General features: G+C 48.4%; 1 protein-coding gene across 1 annotated transcript in view; it reads right to left on the bottom strand.

Moving 5' to 3' along the window:
* P3H2 (prolyl 3-hydroxylase 2) overlaps positions 1 to 11,355 on the bottom strand; it is a 65,142-nt gene extending 53,787 nt beyond the window's left edge. The window contains exon 1 of the mRNA XM_032193272.1: positions 10,900 to 11,355. Coding sequence (XP_032049163.1) covers positions 10,900 to 11,355 — 456 coding nt within the window. The remainder of the gene's footprint in view (positions 1 to 10,899) is intronic.
* Positions 11,356 to 14,428: the final 3,073 nt, after the last annotated feature.

Raw genomic sequence — 14,428 nt, 5'->3', positions numbered from 1 at the left:
TAGCAACTGTAAGGGAGCGTTTCCAGCTGGAAAGGTGCCGAGCACACAGCGGCGAGCACCCAGAAGCCTGCAGCACGGCCGGGGCTGCACAAAAGGGACACGCCGTTGACAAACATCGCTTCCTAAAGCCACGCGCTGCTCTTTTATTTGCTGTTTGTCTTCCTCGTAAAAGGATCCCGCCTGAGATTGAGTTTTTATTAGCAGTAACTGAGCAAGCCAAGGTGGCTGGAGAAAGAGACATGCTCAGATGGATCAGCACAGCTGGTGAGCTTGCGGCTGACCCCACAGAGCCAGCCCTGGAGAAGCAGCAGAGCCACCGACATCTGGACAGAGGGATGCAATGCTTACATTAAGGGAAATGGAGTAAAGCTGCCAACCAAGGGATGAGGGGAAGAACTGGCTGCCAAAAGATACTGGCATTTAAACCAAGGGGAACAGAAGTGACTGAACGCAGGAGCAATCCCATTCTTTTCATTCCTTTTCTCCCTACTCCTTTCCTCTAGCATGATGGACAACTGAAGGAGTTGGGACAACTGGGGGAGCTTCTCCAGGTTCAGTGCTGTGTGTCATGGTGCCTGCTCCAGCAGTGGCAGTGCTGGCACCCTGTGAGGCTCAGACCAGCCTTCCCAGCAGGGATTTGCAGTCGCTGCAGCACCCCAGCGTGTCCGTGCACAGCACCACATGCCCCAGCATCATCTGCTCAGGCTGCTCCAACACCCTGCCCTCACAAGGGACCAACGTGGGAACACCACCAAGCAGCAGAAGCCTTACCCAAAAGCTATGTGATTCCCCTCTGAGCAATCCCTAATCACCTACTTACACAACTCCAAAAGCCCTTTCACCATTTTTATCCCAAGAAAGACTCTTGAGAACAAAATGAAATGTTCAGTTCAGTGAAGCACTTCAGGAATACCAGTGCATTAACAAAATAAAATAAATCACATATTACACAGCTGTATAAGAAGAATAAGGAAGACACCAGGCTCTTTCCTGCCCACCCCTCCAGCATTTTGCTCGATCGCAGTGTGACACTGGCAGCCCTGCACAGGGCTGTCCTCCAGCAGCAGCGCAGCATACAAGTCAGTGCTCTTCTTTTAATGATGTTTCACTGAAACTTTGCGGATTCTCGTCTGCTTCCAAAGAGACAGAGTAACTCAGGACACGGATGCCCCAGAATATAAGCCTCAGAACAGGCAGTGCCTTGGCAAAAAACACTTGAAAAACAGAACTTTCTAAGCAAGGGAATCAACAGACTCCGGCTCAGTCCCTGGGCAGTCACAGCAACACCTTCAGCAAATATTTTCAAGCATATTTTCCAAGCTATTTCTCTCAGTACCACACTGATCTTTTCTGGGAAGGGACACAGCTGGCTCCATCTTCAAAAGACTCCGCATCTCCCATCCCACCGCAGTCCTGGGCTATGAACTTCAGCACATCTCCACATTGTGCCCACAGGAGACCTCAAAGAGCTGTGGGTTTATGCTGTGCCCTACCTGCAATATGTTCACGCAGGATTTACCCACCATTGGCAACAAAGCTGCAGGTAGAAAGATGCCCAGGCTCCTTCCACTAATCTTGACAGGACACAGCATGGTCTTGGGTTGCTGTTGCTGCAGGGACACAAGGTGAAGTCATAGCCACAAATGCAGCTGGTTTGGGAAAACCATGATGAAAAGCAGCAAGTTGGTGTACAATATTCTTCCTTTTTTTTTTTTTTTTTTTTTTCCATTTTTTTATTCTATTAGAAAACCCTCCCTATGTTAGGAGGGAAAGGAGGACGTGCAAGACCCGGGGTGGCTTTGCACCAAAGAGGAGCAGAGGGCTTGGCAATGCATCTCCATGCCAAGGAAGGAGCGGTGCCACTTGGAACAGCAGCAGCTATGCTATTCCTGATGGGAATAGCAATGTCCAAGCCCAATTACACCAGCTCTGTGCGGTGGTAGCAGTGCTCACAACATCAGAGGATGCTCAGATACACACATCCCACAGGTAGCATGGTACGGAACAGCACAGCATAGCACCTTGCGCTGGTCCCTGCAGCCAACAACATCCCCAGAACACAAATCTGATCCACTACCAGGTTTTAACTCCTAAGGATGTAATCTGCTGTGCTGGAAACAGGATTTTTACAAGGCATGACCGCAGAGCCAGCATCCACGTGGGGCAATGGCAGCTGCCAGCACACGGCCAGCCTCTCAATGGCCATCCTGTCCCCTCCGCGCTGCGGGGGACGTGCTCCTCGGCGCAGCAGCATGCTGTCCCGCACCCTATCTGCTTCTCATCTCAGCATGAGCACAGACCCAGCCTTTCATCCCAACTTGAAAGAACGTGTTTTCTCCCCCTCCTCAGCTTTTTTTTTTTTTTTTTTTTTTTTTTTTTTTTTTTTAAGTGAACAAGAAGCTACAAGCGAGTATTTGGCCTTCAGAACTGATGAGCTGCAGCCAAGCTCTGCCATATGTTCCAGCTAATACATGTGGGTTTTTGCTTCCTATCCAAGAATAGGGGGGAAAAAAAGGACGTTTATGAGCTGGGATTCAGCAGGAGCGTGTGGGAAGGAAGGGGTGGAGAGGGGATGCTATTTTTGTTGCTGTAATTATTCAGTGGCCAAATCCCTGACACTTGACGTCAGCTCTCAGGGTCTGTTTGACTGCCCAGTTGTCATGGGAAGGAGGAGGGCTGGTCCGCAGGCACAGGCTGATGAGGAATAGCTCATTGCTGCTTGAACCCACACACAGGCAGACCCCCTGCTGTCACCAGTCATCACCCACCACGGTCAAGAAATAAAAACGTCAATACCTTGTTGCCAATATGTAGTCTCGAAATGTAAGCATCCAGGGAACCTCGCGCCCTTCTTCCTGCCATGGGTTACTGCTAAAAAGCACAGGCCAAGTTCTGACCTCAGTTTCCCCTGTGTAAATGGCGAGAAACTCTGCAGCCATCAGCTGGGTCACTGCAGGTTCACGTGGATGGAACCAAAGCCAGGCCGGCCTCAGTCCAAACTACAGGCATGGAAATACATTACGTGCAAAGTGCAGGGGTCCCTGCTCCTCAGGAGCAAACCCAATCACCATGACTAATACCTACCACCTCCAAGAAAAAATAAATAATAAAAAAAAAAGGATAAACAGCCCCTGAAGCCCTTGCTCCAGATGTCAGGCACAGCCTGCAGCCCAGGGTCCCTCCAGCAAAGCTCCCACAGCACTCAGCAGGTTGGCAGCAGACAGCTCAGTTACTGCCACCATGGTTTCCCCATACTGCCCACGCCATCCACGATGAAATCACCGCTCGTATGAGGAAATGGGAATAATCCTTGCTGAAACTTCAGGCACAGCTAGTAAGTACTGGGCACAAGTTTGCTTAGCAGGGCTAAATGGCATGGCTCTTTCACATGCAGCTCATTATCAGCTGCTGTTAGTTAGTGCTGTGGCCAAGGACAACAGGAGGGCTCGGCAGAAGCCAGAGCAGGGCTTGCTAGGATGCATGAATGAGGATTAACAGGCAACACAAAAAGCCATTTACCAAAGCCCAGTGCAATGCAGTGCGTGGAAAGGGCAGCTCAGCAGTGAGACGAGTGAAGGGCAAGGGACAGAAACTTTGGGGAACAGGGAAGGGCTGGGTCCCAGGTGACAACAGCCAGCCTCTCGTAGCACCAGGAACTGGTCCTCTAAAAGCAAAGGGCCCTTGGGTGCTATCAATGCCCAGCTTTGCCCAAGCTAGGACATGGGCCCAGCCCCAATCACTGGGATGCCTTCAGGTCAAGGCCCCCGAAGATCCGGCAAAGCTGTGTGAGTCACAGCACTGTCTTCTCCATCACCCAAGCCTGAGCACCAGGGATTACTGAGAAATAAGAAGGAATCCAGACTTACCTTTTTTTCTCTCCAAAAGACACAGAAATTTTGCAGGCAAGCCCTGCCGCCAGTTATTTTGGAGCCTTGGCATTGCTACATAGCGATGAGGTGAGAAAGAGGAACTTGGCAAGACAAAAAAAAATTAGCTCCGGCCATCAAATGGCTCGTTACCAGGCTGTATGAAATGAGCTTCGTGGGTGTAAGAGCAGTTTGCGCTAACTGCTGGTGTCCTTCCCTGCCAAACTCAAGCTACTTCAGCTCTAACTTGCAGCGGGGCTGAGCGAGGCTGAGCTAATTTACCATCAGTGAAAATGATGCAGAAATTGCAAACACCAATGTTTTGGTTTAGATTTGCTGTAATTAAAAAAAAATAAAATTAAATTAAAAAAAAAGAAAGCAGCCAATACAATCATCTCAACTAACTTTTAGTACAGCACCAACCTGGAGCTGGCTGGAATCAGGTTCTGTCAGACCTAGAGCAGAACTGATCTGAGGAGGAAACACTGAGCCTCCTGTGAAGACAGTGAGCTAGCCCCAAGTAATTCTTGTTAATTAGTTCAGTTGTTTGCTCACCTTCATCACAAAAATCTGTCTTACTGCCTGCCTTTGCTCAGCTCCAGCACCCAGCCACTATGTCACTGCCCTCCCCCTCTGACAGTACTTTCAACCCCAAATGAAACAACCTGAAATTTCTCTTTAAATGGGAGTTTGTCTTTTTTTTCCTTAAAATTGATAGAGTCAAAACAAAGACTACTCTCACATTAAAAAAAATAATAATAAAAATAAAATCCAGTTAAACTATCAACTTTTTTTTTCCTTCTTGTTGGAAAATAATTTTGAGATGTAAATGCAGCAAAACACAGACCGAGGCATTGTGGAGCTGCCCCCAGTCCTCAGTGTGGGATGGGTGCTCACTGGATATGAAAATCCAAAGCACAAGTGACCTCTTGGACTTCATCCCATACCTTTCTTGAGATGTACTGGTCATTTAGCAAGGAAAAGGGGCTGTTTTACCCTGTACTGCTTATCCTAAAGCTGCTCCATGGGGCAGTACCTGGAGGTTTCAGAAATGGGCATCCAGCACACTGACTTCACATGTGCACATCCCTAGGATTTCAGTGCTGAGTCACTGTTTTTAGCATTTATTCAGCCCCCTGGGAAGCAGCAGTCTTTTTAAGATGGAAAAGTCCTGTCAAGTAGAAAGACCCTTCTCTTCCAAAAGGATGCTAACCCCATGCATTCATGGAGAGGACAACCTTATATCTGGTATCTCTTGCATTTACAGCAAGACTCCCATTTGCGGTTTGCTTTACTAAGACATCATGCAACACCACCCAGGATCTCCTGGCACAAAAACAGCTAAGGCATCATTATCTGCTTTGAATAGAAGCAGAGCAATGGAAAACAGACGAGCTCAAGCCATGAGCTTCCTCCTTTTGAAGAGCACCCCCTTCCAAGCATCTGAAGACTGCCCCAGCTCTGGAGAATTCAGGTTTTCAGTTTTACCACAAACTTGCTGTAAGGAGGAATTCACCTAGAGCTCCCACAAACTCAAAGCAACCAGCATGGCACACCACAAGCAACACCACTGCAGTCAGCAGCTCCGTTTGCAGCAGGTTGATGCAGGTCGGCAAGAACAGGGATACTCAGTCCTGCCCTACACCCAGGACGCTGACCCAACCATCAGGAGTTTTCCATCCCATAAACCAAGTTTATTTTTGTCCACATCATTTTAAATGCCTGAGCACTAACATTTACCCTCTGTTGAGGACCAGGAATGCTGTCTCAGAGAAGCTAAATAAAGAGACGTTCCAAGAGATTAATTCTGAGATCTATTTATTTACCCAGCATCTGAGTAATACCAACTCTCAAGACATAAGATAAGCAAACACCTCTAATAGCAATAATCCTAATAATAATGATTATCAGCCAGATCTATTATAGGTCATTGTCTGGGATGTGATGTTTCATTTGAATCCAATGAAAACAAGGCTGACCAAATGGGGAGACCGCAGAGGACAGGTGGTGTGTGTGATGAGAAACAGCTTCAAGAGGCTGCTTCTGCAGAGACTTCTAAGTACTGGCATTTTGCATGTTATCATGTCACTACCCACATGTGAAATCACTGCCTCCCCCCCAGAGGATGCAGTTTACCCCAGCACAGGACTCTTGAAGTCCATGTAGAATTGCAGCATATAGAAAATCTGAACAAATTTTCAGGGAAAACATCACTTTTTGAGTGAAATGAGCTAAATTAGCAAAGCAACTACATTGGTGTGAACCCAGTTACTCCACAATTCCTAGGCAGATACTCCATATCCTTATCAAAAGGCTCTGGCCCAGTGCAACAGTGCAGAGAGAGGCAGTGAGGAGCTGCTTGAGATGGAAAAAATTTGATAGGGAAATCTTAACAAACATTGTGAGGCTTGCTGTAAGTGCACAGAGACAGATGCCCAAGCACAGCTGGTTGCAAGACTCTCACGAGCGCTGGCAGAAGACCGAGCAGTGAGTGTAGAGAGGTTGGAGCCCAATTTTGTGCATGCAAGTCTCCTCCCTTGAGTTCAGATTCCCATAAATAGAAAGTTTTCAAAGGCACAACTGGAGTAGGGCAATAATCAGTAACACAATGCTTTCTTATGGTTTGGATGGCCATGTCCTTTCTCCCTCGCCCTGTGGTCTCTTCCCAGGCCATTGCTATGTCTGTGCTGTATCTCAGAAACCTTCCAGGGGTAGGAATGGGCAGGAGATCACAACGTGACCCAGGACATGCTCCTGGCCATGCCTTCAGTGCTGCCCCTGAACTGTACAGCTGGGGACCCAGTCGAGAGGGTGACAGCACACAGTCGGAGTCCTCCCCACACAAGACTATCAGAAAGATTAAGCTGCTTGTATGAAGTTCACATGAACAGGAAAAGATTTTTAGAAGGAAATAAAAAAGAACACTTTAAAAGAACAAATAAACAGCCTCTCCTATGGCACGGAAAATCCAAATGTTATTGTTTGCTGCTTGCAGCATGTGAAATCCTGATGATAACATTGTCTAGGAACTGGAACAACTCAGACACAACAAGGGGGAACTCGGCACAAAGACAGAACAAGCAAGACAGGGTCAGACTCTTGCACCTTTTGCTCCACCTGTGAGCAGAAACCACTAGGAGAGGAGCAAGGCCCTGTGCCCTGGAGACTTGCTTTGCTTACTGCTTTAGACAAGCACAGACCAAAGGCTGGTGGTCGCAGACTGCGTACATATGATTCCTGCCCTGCTTCACTGATGTGCAACAGGGCATGCAGGCGAGTGGTAAGATGAGACCACTGAAAGTCAGTGTTTACGAGGAGAGTAAGTGCTCACCAATACACAGAGAAAATAAAAACAGGCTGTAGCAACCAGCCAGCAAACAGGCCAGGGGATGCTGCAGCTGGGAACATGATGAGGTGAGGGAAAGAGACCTTGAGGGAAGAGTAAGTAGGATAAAAGAGAAGACCTGGTTTTGTAATCGATATGGTGATCAGGTTTTCCAGATTACTTGCTTTTGGACCAGGCTGGCCTGCAGGAGTCAGCACCGGGACCAGACACAAGTCTAGCACGGGGTATGCAGCAGGCCACCTGCAGCAAGCTCCAGCATGGCTCCCAAGTCAGCAGCCTCAACCAGGAGGTGTCACGGCGTGTGTGGTTTCCTCCTCCTCTGCTCACCTTCAGAGCTTGAAACCTCCCAGAAAGGGGTTGGGAAGAAACATCATGGCCTGCAGGCTGTGTTTGAACAGGAACACGATGACTCAGGCAGCAAAGCGAGCAGGATGTGATTAATAAAAAAATATTTCAGAGAGCAAAGACATCCCCCTACATCCATCTGCCAAGCCTAGAGGGCATTTCACTGAATACCACCAAAAGGAAACCACTGGCATAAGGCAAAAAGGTCTTTCTGCCCATGGGACATCACATCAGAAGCCCACTGCAGGATGACTTCTGTCTCTGGGGGCAGGACAGCCCGCCAATTGCACTACAGGAGTTAAATCCCACGTTCTCATCACCTCCTCCATCTTCACCTCTTCTCAAAACCCAGCTCACTCACTGCTCCAGCCAGCTGCACCCAGTATGTTTCTGAATCACCCAAGAACATCAGCAACTTCAGAGAAAATCCTGCCCCGGAGTTTTCCTACTTGTGCATTTGGAAACCACGAGATGTGAAAGCACATTTGGACTTAGGCTGCTTGTTCAAAGGAGTTTGTCTAAAGTCTCTGTAGAGACTGCAATCAGCCTGATCAAGAGTGGAAAGCCCACAGACACTTCCAGCTGTTGTGCAGTGCACCACAACCTCCCCTCACTTCATTCTGCAGTCACCGGGAAACTTGGATCATGTCTGTGAGAGAGAACAGAGGTCTTCCTTTCTACTTTAGGAAAATATGTAGAGAAAAAAAAATAATTAGGAAATAATTTAGGGAGCTGGTAGAAGGACAGATTCAAGGACTTGATGGGACACGTTCTTACACAGGAGTACCATCAGCATTTAACCTAACCATGCTTGCACGCTGCAAGCCAATGCTCAGCCTGTGCATCTGGCCAGCAGGAATAAAAACCTCTGCTTTTCACACCCCACAGGAGCGTTGCAAGGATTAGCTCATGTTTATTCAGTACCATTTTTCAAAGAGCTACATGAATGCCAACTCTACTCTTTTTTTTTTTTTTTTTTTTTTAAATCTACTCCTTGCTGTGTCCCAAAGGGAGGTGTTTCTCCCCTCCTGAGAAGCAAACAACCCTGGTCCCCAGCAGCAGGAGGTGGGCAGCACAACCCAGGCTGCTCCTCCTCCTCCCCAGAGCCATCAATGCCATCGCCCCCTGCGAGTACCCAGCAGCCAGCCCAGGGAGGGGTTGGACAGGATACGCTGCAGGATGTTGAACTTCATCTCATTTCCTTGTTGGTTTCAAAGAGCAAAACAGGGGTCAAACAGCCAAACAGAGGTACCGCCACCTGGAGTCGCACAATCCGCACGAGCCCCTTGTCGCAGCTGACAAAAAGCCAGGCAGATGCCAAGGTCTCTCAGAGGGTGCAAGTGTGGATGCATCCCAACACTTGGGAAATTGCCAAGGCATTCACTCAGCCTTGGCACAGGAAGACGGTTCGCATCCATGCATGTGCTAGTGCCAGGCATCAGACCTCGTGTTTTGTGCAAGTACAGGCAAATCCGGCATGGGATGTTTCTTCTGCACATGGAGTTGTTGGGGCACACCAAAAGAGCAATCCAGGAAGGCAGCAGTGGGGTGAGAATGTAAGAAAGTATTAGGGGATTCTCAGCAGGGCAAAGCTGGCCCCAGGGCTGCTCGCAAAGCTGGCCAGAACCCAAGAGCAGCCACCTTACAAAAAGGGTGAAAGAAGAGGTATTAAAACCAAAAATAGTTCAATTCAAACTGCACCTGCCCTTGGCTACAGCGCCCAGCACCCTGGCATCCATGCAGATAGCAGGAATATCTGCTACTCCATCAGAGTGAGAAAATCCAAATGTTAGAGTGGATATAAGATCTCCAGACAGTGCAAAAGCAAATTAACATGGCTTGCACATAATAAAAAAGGCTGGTTTTGACAAATTGCTTTGATAAGGCTACAGCATATTTTAAAATGAGCTAACAAAAACCTCAGACCCAGAAGTGTTGTTCATAGGTCAACAAAAATCATCTGGACTTCTGCATAGTGATTTTATTGAAGTGGGAGTCAAAATTAGTCAAGCTCATTCCCTAGTTCAGAGGAAAGTTTGCTGGTGTGCTTGATGTGAACCAACTTTTGTGATTCTGGGAAAGGCTTTGAACTCAGAAGAAATCACTTAATTTTTAGCATGGCAAATTTGGGATAATTTCCCACACCTAGCGACACTATAGGGGCAGAGCATCTTTCAGGGTAAGGACTTCAGGAAAATTCCACCAGCTTCACTAGGATCAATATATATTGAATTATAGTCTTGGTTCTCTCCCAGGGTTCCTTTCAGGAGCATTATACTACACACATACGCTAGAATTGAAGCCAAGGCATTTCCAGCCTCTGACTTGTAAAAATGACATGAAAGCAATGACAGAAAAAGAATTACAATAAATTAAAAAAAAAAAAAATGCAGTAGCTCTTTGCCTCCTTGTCCAGCTGCTGTGCAGTCACTGCACCACCAATCCTAGCACTGTCTAGGACAGACGTTTCCTTCTCCAACTGGAAATGGATTTCAGCAGAGTCACCCTCTCCATGCTCTGCTGTGCAGGTCTTCACCTATTAAGTTGCCTATAGCAACTAAAAGATTACGACTGTGTTCAAATAAAGCAGAAATCCAGGGGGAAATGTTCCAGAAATGTTTTAAACACTTTCAGCTTGGCATGAAATAAAATTCCCACAGTTTCTGTCCTGGACAGGAAGAGTTGCTACAGGTACCTGCCTTGATAGAGCACAGGTCTTGAACTAAAAGAAAAATCCCCTTAAGTACCCTGGCATAGGTGTTTGGTTTTTTGTGTGTGTTTTTTTTTTTTTTTTCTTCTTCTTTTGGCAAAGAAGTTCACAAAGAATAACACCATATCCTTGTGGAAGGTAACAGCTACAAGGCAGCAGTACTGGGACTACAGAAAGATGCTTAAGACATCGGTGGCTGCTAACAGTGACCGTATAGCATCATGGAAAGGATTGTGTATCTCAGGACAGGTTGAAGACCATCAGATCCCAGAAGCAGCTGTACATCCCCCAGCTTCATGCCCACTCCTGGAGCTCAGCACCAACTCAGCTCCCATCAAGGGGATGCAGCATCCTTTGCGTGGAGCCTCGGGGTGTTAGCTGGGGGCTCTGTAGGGCTCTTCCCTGCCAAATGCCCAAAGGCAGAAGTTTCAGAAGGGTACCACACTACTCCAAAAGCCACTCACAAGCACCCTTTGGGAAAACAAATAACCAGTGCCACCAAGCAAGCAGGAGAAGCACAAAACTGGACAAAGCCGAGCCTGGGCACGCAGCAGCAGGGGGGCTGCTGGGTGGGCACCGCGCTTGGGATGCTCGGGGGGGCGGACAGAGGGGGGGATGCTGCGGGTGCCTACCTGGATGTAGGCTCGCTGCAGGTAGCTGTAGGGCACCCTGCGCTGAAAATCGGCTCGCACCTCCTCGGCGGCTCGGTGCCGGGACGCTGCTCCCAGCCTCGCCTCCTCGCAGCTCCGCAGGCAGCCGGCTCGCCGCAGCAGGGCCCCCCAGAAGGGCAGCTCGCCTCCGGGCCCCGACCCCAACTCCTCCAGCCGCACCTGCCCCCGGCAGCTCCTCCTGCACCGCAGCCTCGCCTCCCGCAGCTCCCTCCGGCTGCGCAGCGCCCGCTCCAGGCACCGCGCCGCCGCCGCGAAGTCGCCGCCGTAGTACGCCTCCACCCCGCCGGCATACAGCGAGTCGAAGGGCTCCAGGGGGGAGCCTTCCCCCCCGCACCCCCCAGCCGCCTGGCACGCCGCTTGCTGCAGCAGCACGACCAGCAGCAAGGTCCCCCCCGGCCGGCTCCCCCTCGTAGCCATGCTGGGAGCCGGTGTGGTTCTGCCCCGGACTCCGCTCCCTGCTCGCCCGCCCGCCCCCGGCCCCGCACCGCCCTCCCGCACCTCTTAAAGGGCTCCCAGCCGCCGGCCCGCCCCCCCCTGCCCCGCCCAGACCCCCCCCGAAAAGAGGGCGGTGGAGCGGGAGGGGGGGCGCACAGGCACGGCCCCGGACCGCGCGGAGCATCCCCGCGCCGCCGCTCACTGTAAATCGCAGAGGTTCTTCTTCACCATCATCATCATCTTATTTTTCACCATCTCATTCTTATTAATCATCTTCTTCATCATCTTCATCATCATCATTTTCTTCACCATCTTCTTCATCATCATCTTCATCTTCTTCATCTTTCTCATCATCTTCATCATCTTATTCTTCTCCATCATCATCATCTTCATCTTTTCATCATATTTTTCATCATCATCTTATTCTTCATCTTTTTTGTCATCATCTTATTCTCCATCATCGTCGTCTTTTTCATCATCATCATCACGATCGTTTTCTTATCTTCTTCTCATGATCATTTTCTTCTTCACTATCTTCTTCCTCATTATCATTATTATCATCATTATTAATACCATTATTAATATTATCATCATTACTATTATTATCATTATTAAATGACTTTGTGAAATTTAAATCCACGCACACACACAGGGCAGCTCTTCCTTCTCTGCTTTGCCCTTCTGTGCCCTTCCCCACACCTCCTCCCCTGCTTCCCTGCATCCCCGCAGCTCGCACCATGCCTTTCCCGCGACTGCTTGGATCATTTCTCGCTGGGTTCTCCACCCTTGGCCCCTCTTGCCCCGACAGCCTCCTGCCGCTGGGAATTCTGTGAATAAATCATCGGGGATGGGCACAGTCAGTGGCTGTTGAAGCCTTTTCGGCTCCCAGCTGTGTGCATGTCTCGCTTCCTCCGGGGTTTCTCCGTTCCAGTGCTGCAAAGCCCTGCCCTGCCAAAATGTTACTCATTTTTGCATGAATTTGAAGGCATTCTTGTGACGAGACGTTTGGCAGCGTGGCCCAGTGACACACGCACACAAAAAGTCCTACTTGGCATTTTAAACAATCTCAGTGTCGAACACCTGTCAGCGAGAGGTCTTTAATATTAACACAGTTAATTTGGTTGAAATCAGTTTTTCCTGAGTGAGAGTAAATGGGCAAATCCTGGATCTCATTAGATGCTTTCCTGTGAGCTGTTCCAAGCCTGAGTACTCCAAAGGCTGCACATACAGCGCTGTGCTCAGTAGGGTCTCTCACCAGGGACTGTGGCCATAGTTACTGCAGACACTTCAGAAATATCTCTATAGCAGTTGTCTATCTTTTAACAGCCTGAAATAGCAGCAAACGGGAGATGCTTGAAACCCATTTGGTGCAGATCTTGTTACTGCATCAAGCCAGATGTTCCTCGCGGTCATGCTGGGCTTCCCCCCTCTACTGCTCTGGTGGTTTTGATCACATTGTTCCTGGTTTATGCTGCTGTGTCTGGGATCAGAAATGGGGCTCAACACCCTAGTTTTAGGCAATCCATCAGATTATGGAGCCTGGTTCACAACATCTTCATGTAAGGGAAGGTTTTTTCCCATGTGGCTGGAGATTTTCCAGATTTTTGGGGAAGGGCTTTCCCATCTGGCAAAGATTTCAAAGCAATCTTCCTTGTTGCTTTCTTGCACATTGGCAAAAAATGTTTGGAAGTTTTGGGTGTCCCTCCTTCCTTCTGGAACCAAACACACTGAAGGTAGATCTCTTATGGGAAAGGTATGTGCTGTAACCACTTGCCCATGCAATATGAGCTCTCAGGTCCAGATAAAGCCCTTCCAGAGGGAAGGCTTATCAGCACTCCTGGGGAATAGAGACGAGGTTGAGATATGGCTACTTCAACCTTCTCAAGGGTCCCTTAAGGATTTGCAGCCAAGACACGAGACTGAGGTGCCACTGGTAACCATGAAAATTTAGATTGGGAGTGATCTGTCCACCAAAACACAGACAAAGCATCTGGCTCCCTGGCTGCACTTTCTGAAGGATGCACCTCAAATGATTTGTCTGCAGAAGTGCCGTATGTAATTCCACGTTCTTTCCACATCAGTGACATTTCTTTGTGCAGTGATAATATTGAAGCCCTGGATAGGAAGGAATGCAGAAAGAGCATGATTGACTGGAGAGAGGATGAAGTGAAACAAAACATTTTATTTCAGCTTGCTGCATTTTCTGATCCAGATGTTTCTTTCTTTAAAAAAAAAAAATCTTTTGGAAAAAGCAAAGAAAAAATTTTAGTTCTGACATCCTGCAGCCCAATTCTATATCACTCCCTCGAGGGGTTTCTCCATAGGCTCCTATTCACTCTGGCACCAGTCTGCCACTACCCTCACTTTGCAGTCCTCCTTCCTAAGGTCATACTTCCTTTGTTCACAACAGTTTGTGCTTTTCCTCACCTTGATGCTTCATCACTACCTAATTACAGCTACCAGCTCAGCAAGAGTTGGCACACACAAGGCATGCAACCCAGGGCATCTCGGGGGCCTTCCAGTGCAGTCACTTGAACAACTAAATACCCTTTTTTCTCTCCCTCTTTTCACTGCATAAATGAAAAGACAGGCACCAGGTGGAAAGGAGTGTGGTAGTCCCCTGTCTGGGGGTCATCTTCTTGCAGAAAATATAAACCACAGCAATTCAGCATGGTAGACACAATGGGTTTGCCTTCTTTAGAGCCCTGAGTGGCAGCAACGGTGTGGAAAGGAGTTGGGCTCAGAAGCCTTGCATGTGTGAAAGCAGGATTTCACCCAGCTGAGCAGTTACTGGTTCAGGATGCTATAACTCTGCATCAGTCCCCAAGATGCCTGAGATAGCCCTCATGCCTCTAATGAAAGGAATAATTCTAAAAATGTAACAACTCAGCCCGTGTTCAGATGTTGATCCTGGCCCCTGTGCAGTTGTTTTGAAAGACCTTCTCCTACGTAAATAAATTCATCTGAAGCTTTTTTTTTTTTTTTTTTTTTTTTTTTTTTTTCAGAAAACTCTGATATGTGGGTCAAACCACTGATGATTTGGCAAGAAGATAAG

This window comes from Aythya fuligula, chromosome 9 (assembly GCF_009819795.1).
Source record: "Aythya fuligula isolate bAytFul2 chromosome 9, bAytFul2.pri, whole genome shotgun sequence".
In the NCBI taxonomy this organism is placed as follows: Eukaryota; Metazoa; Chordata; class Aves; order Anseriformes; family Anatidae; genus Aythya; species Aythya fuligula.
This window is presented reverse-complemented; position numbering and strand designations above follow the sequence as displayed.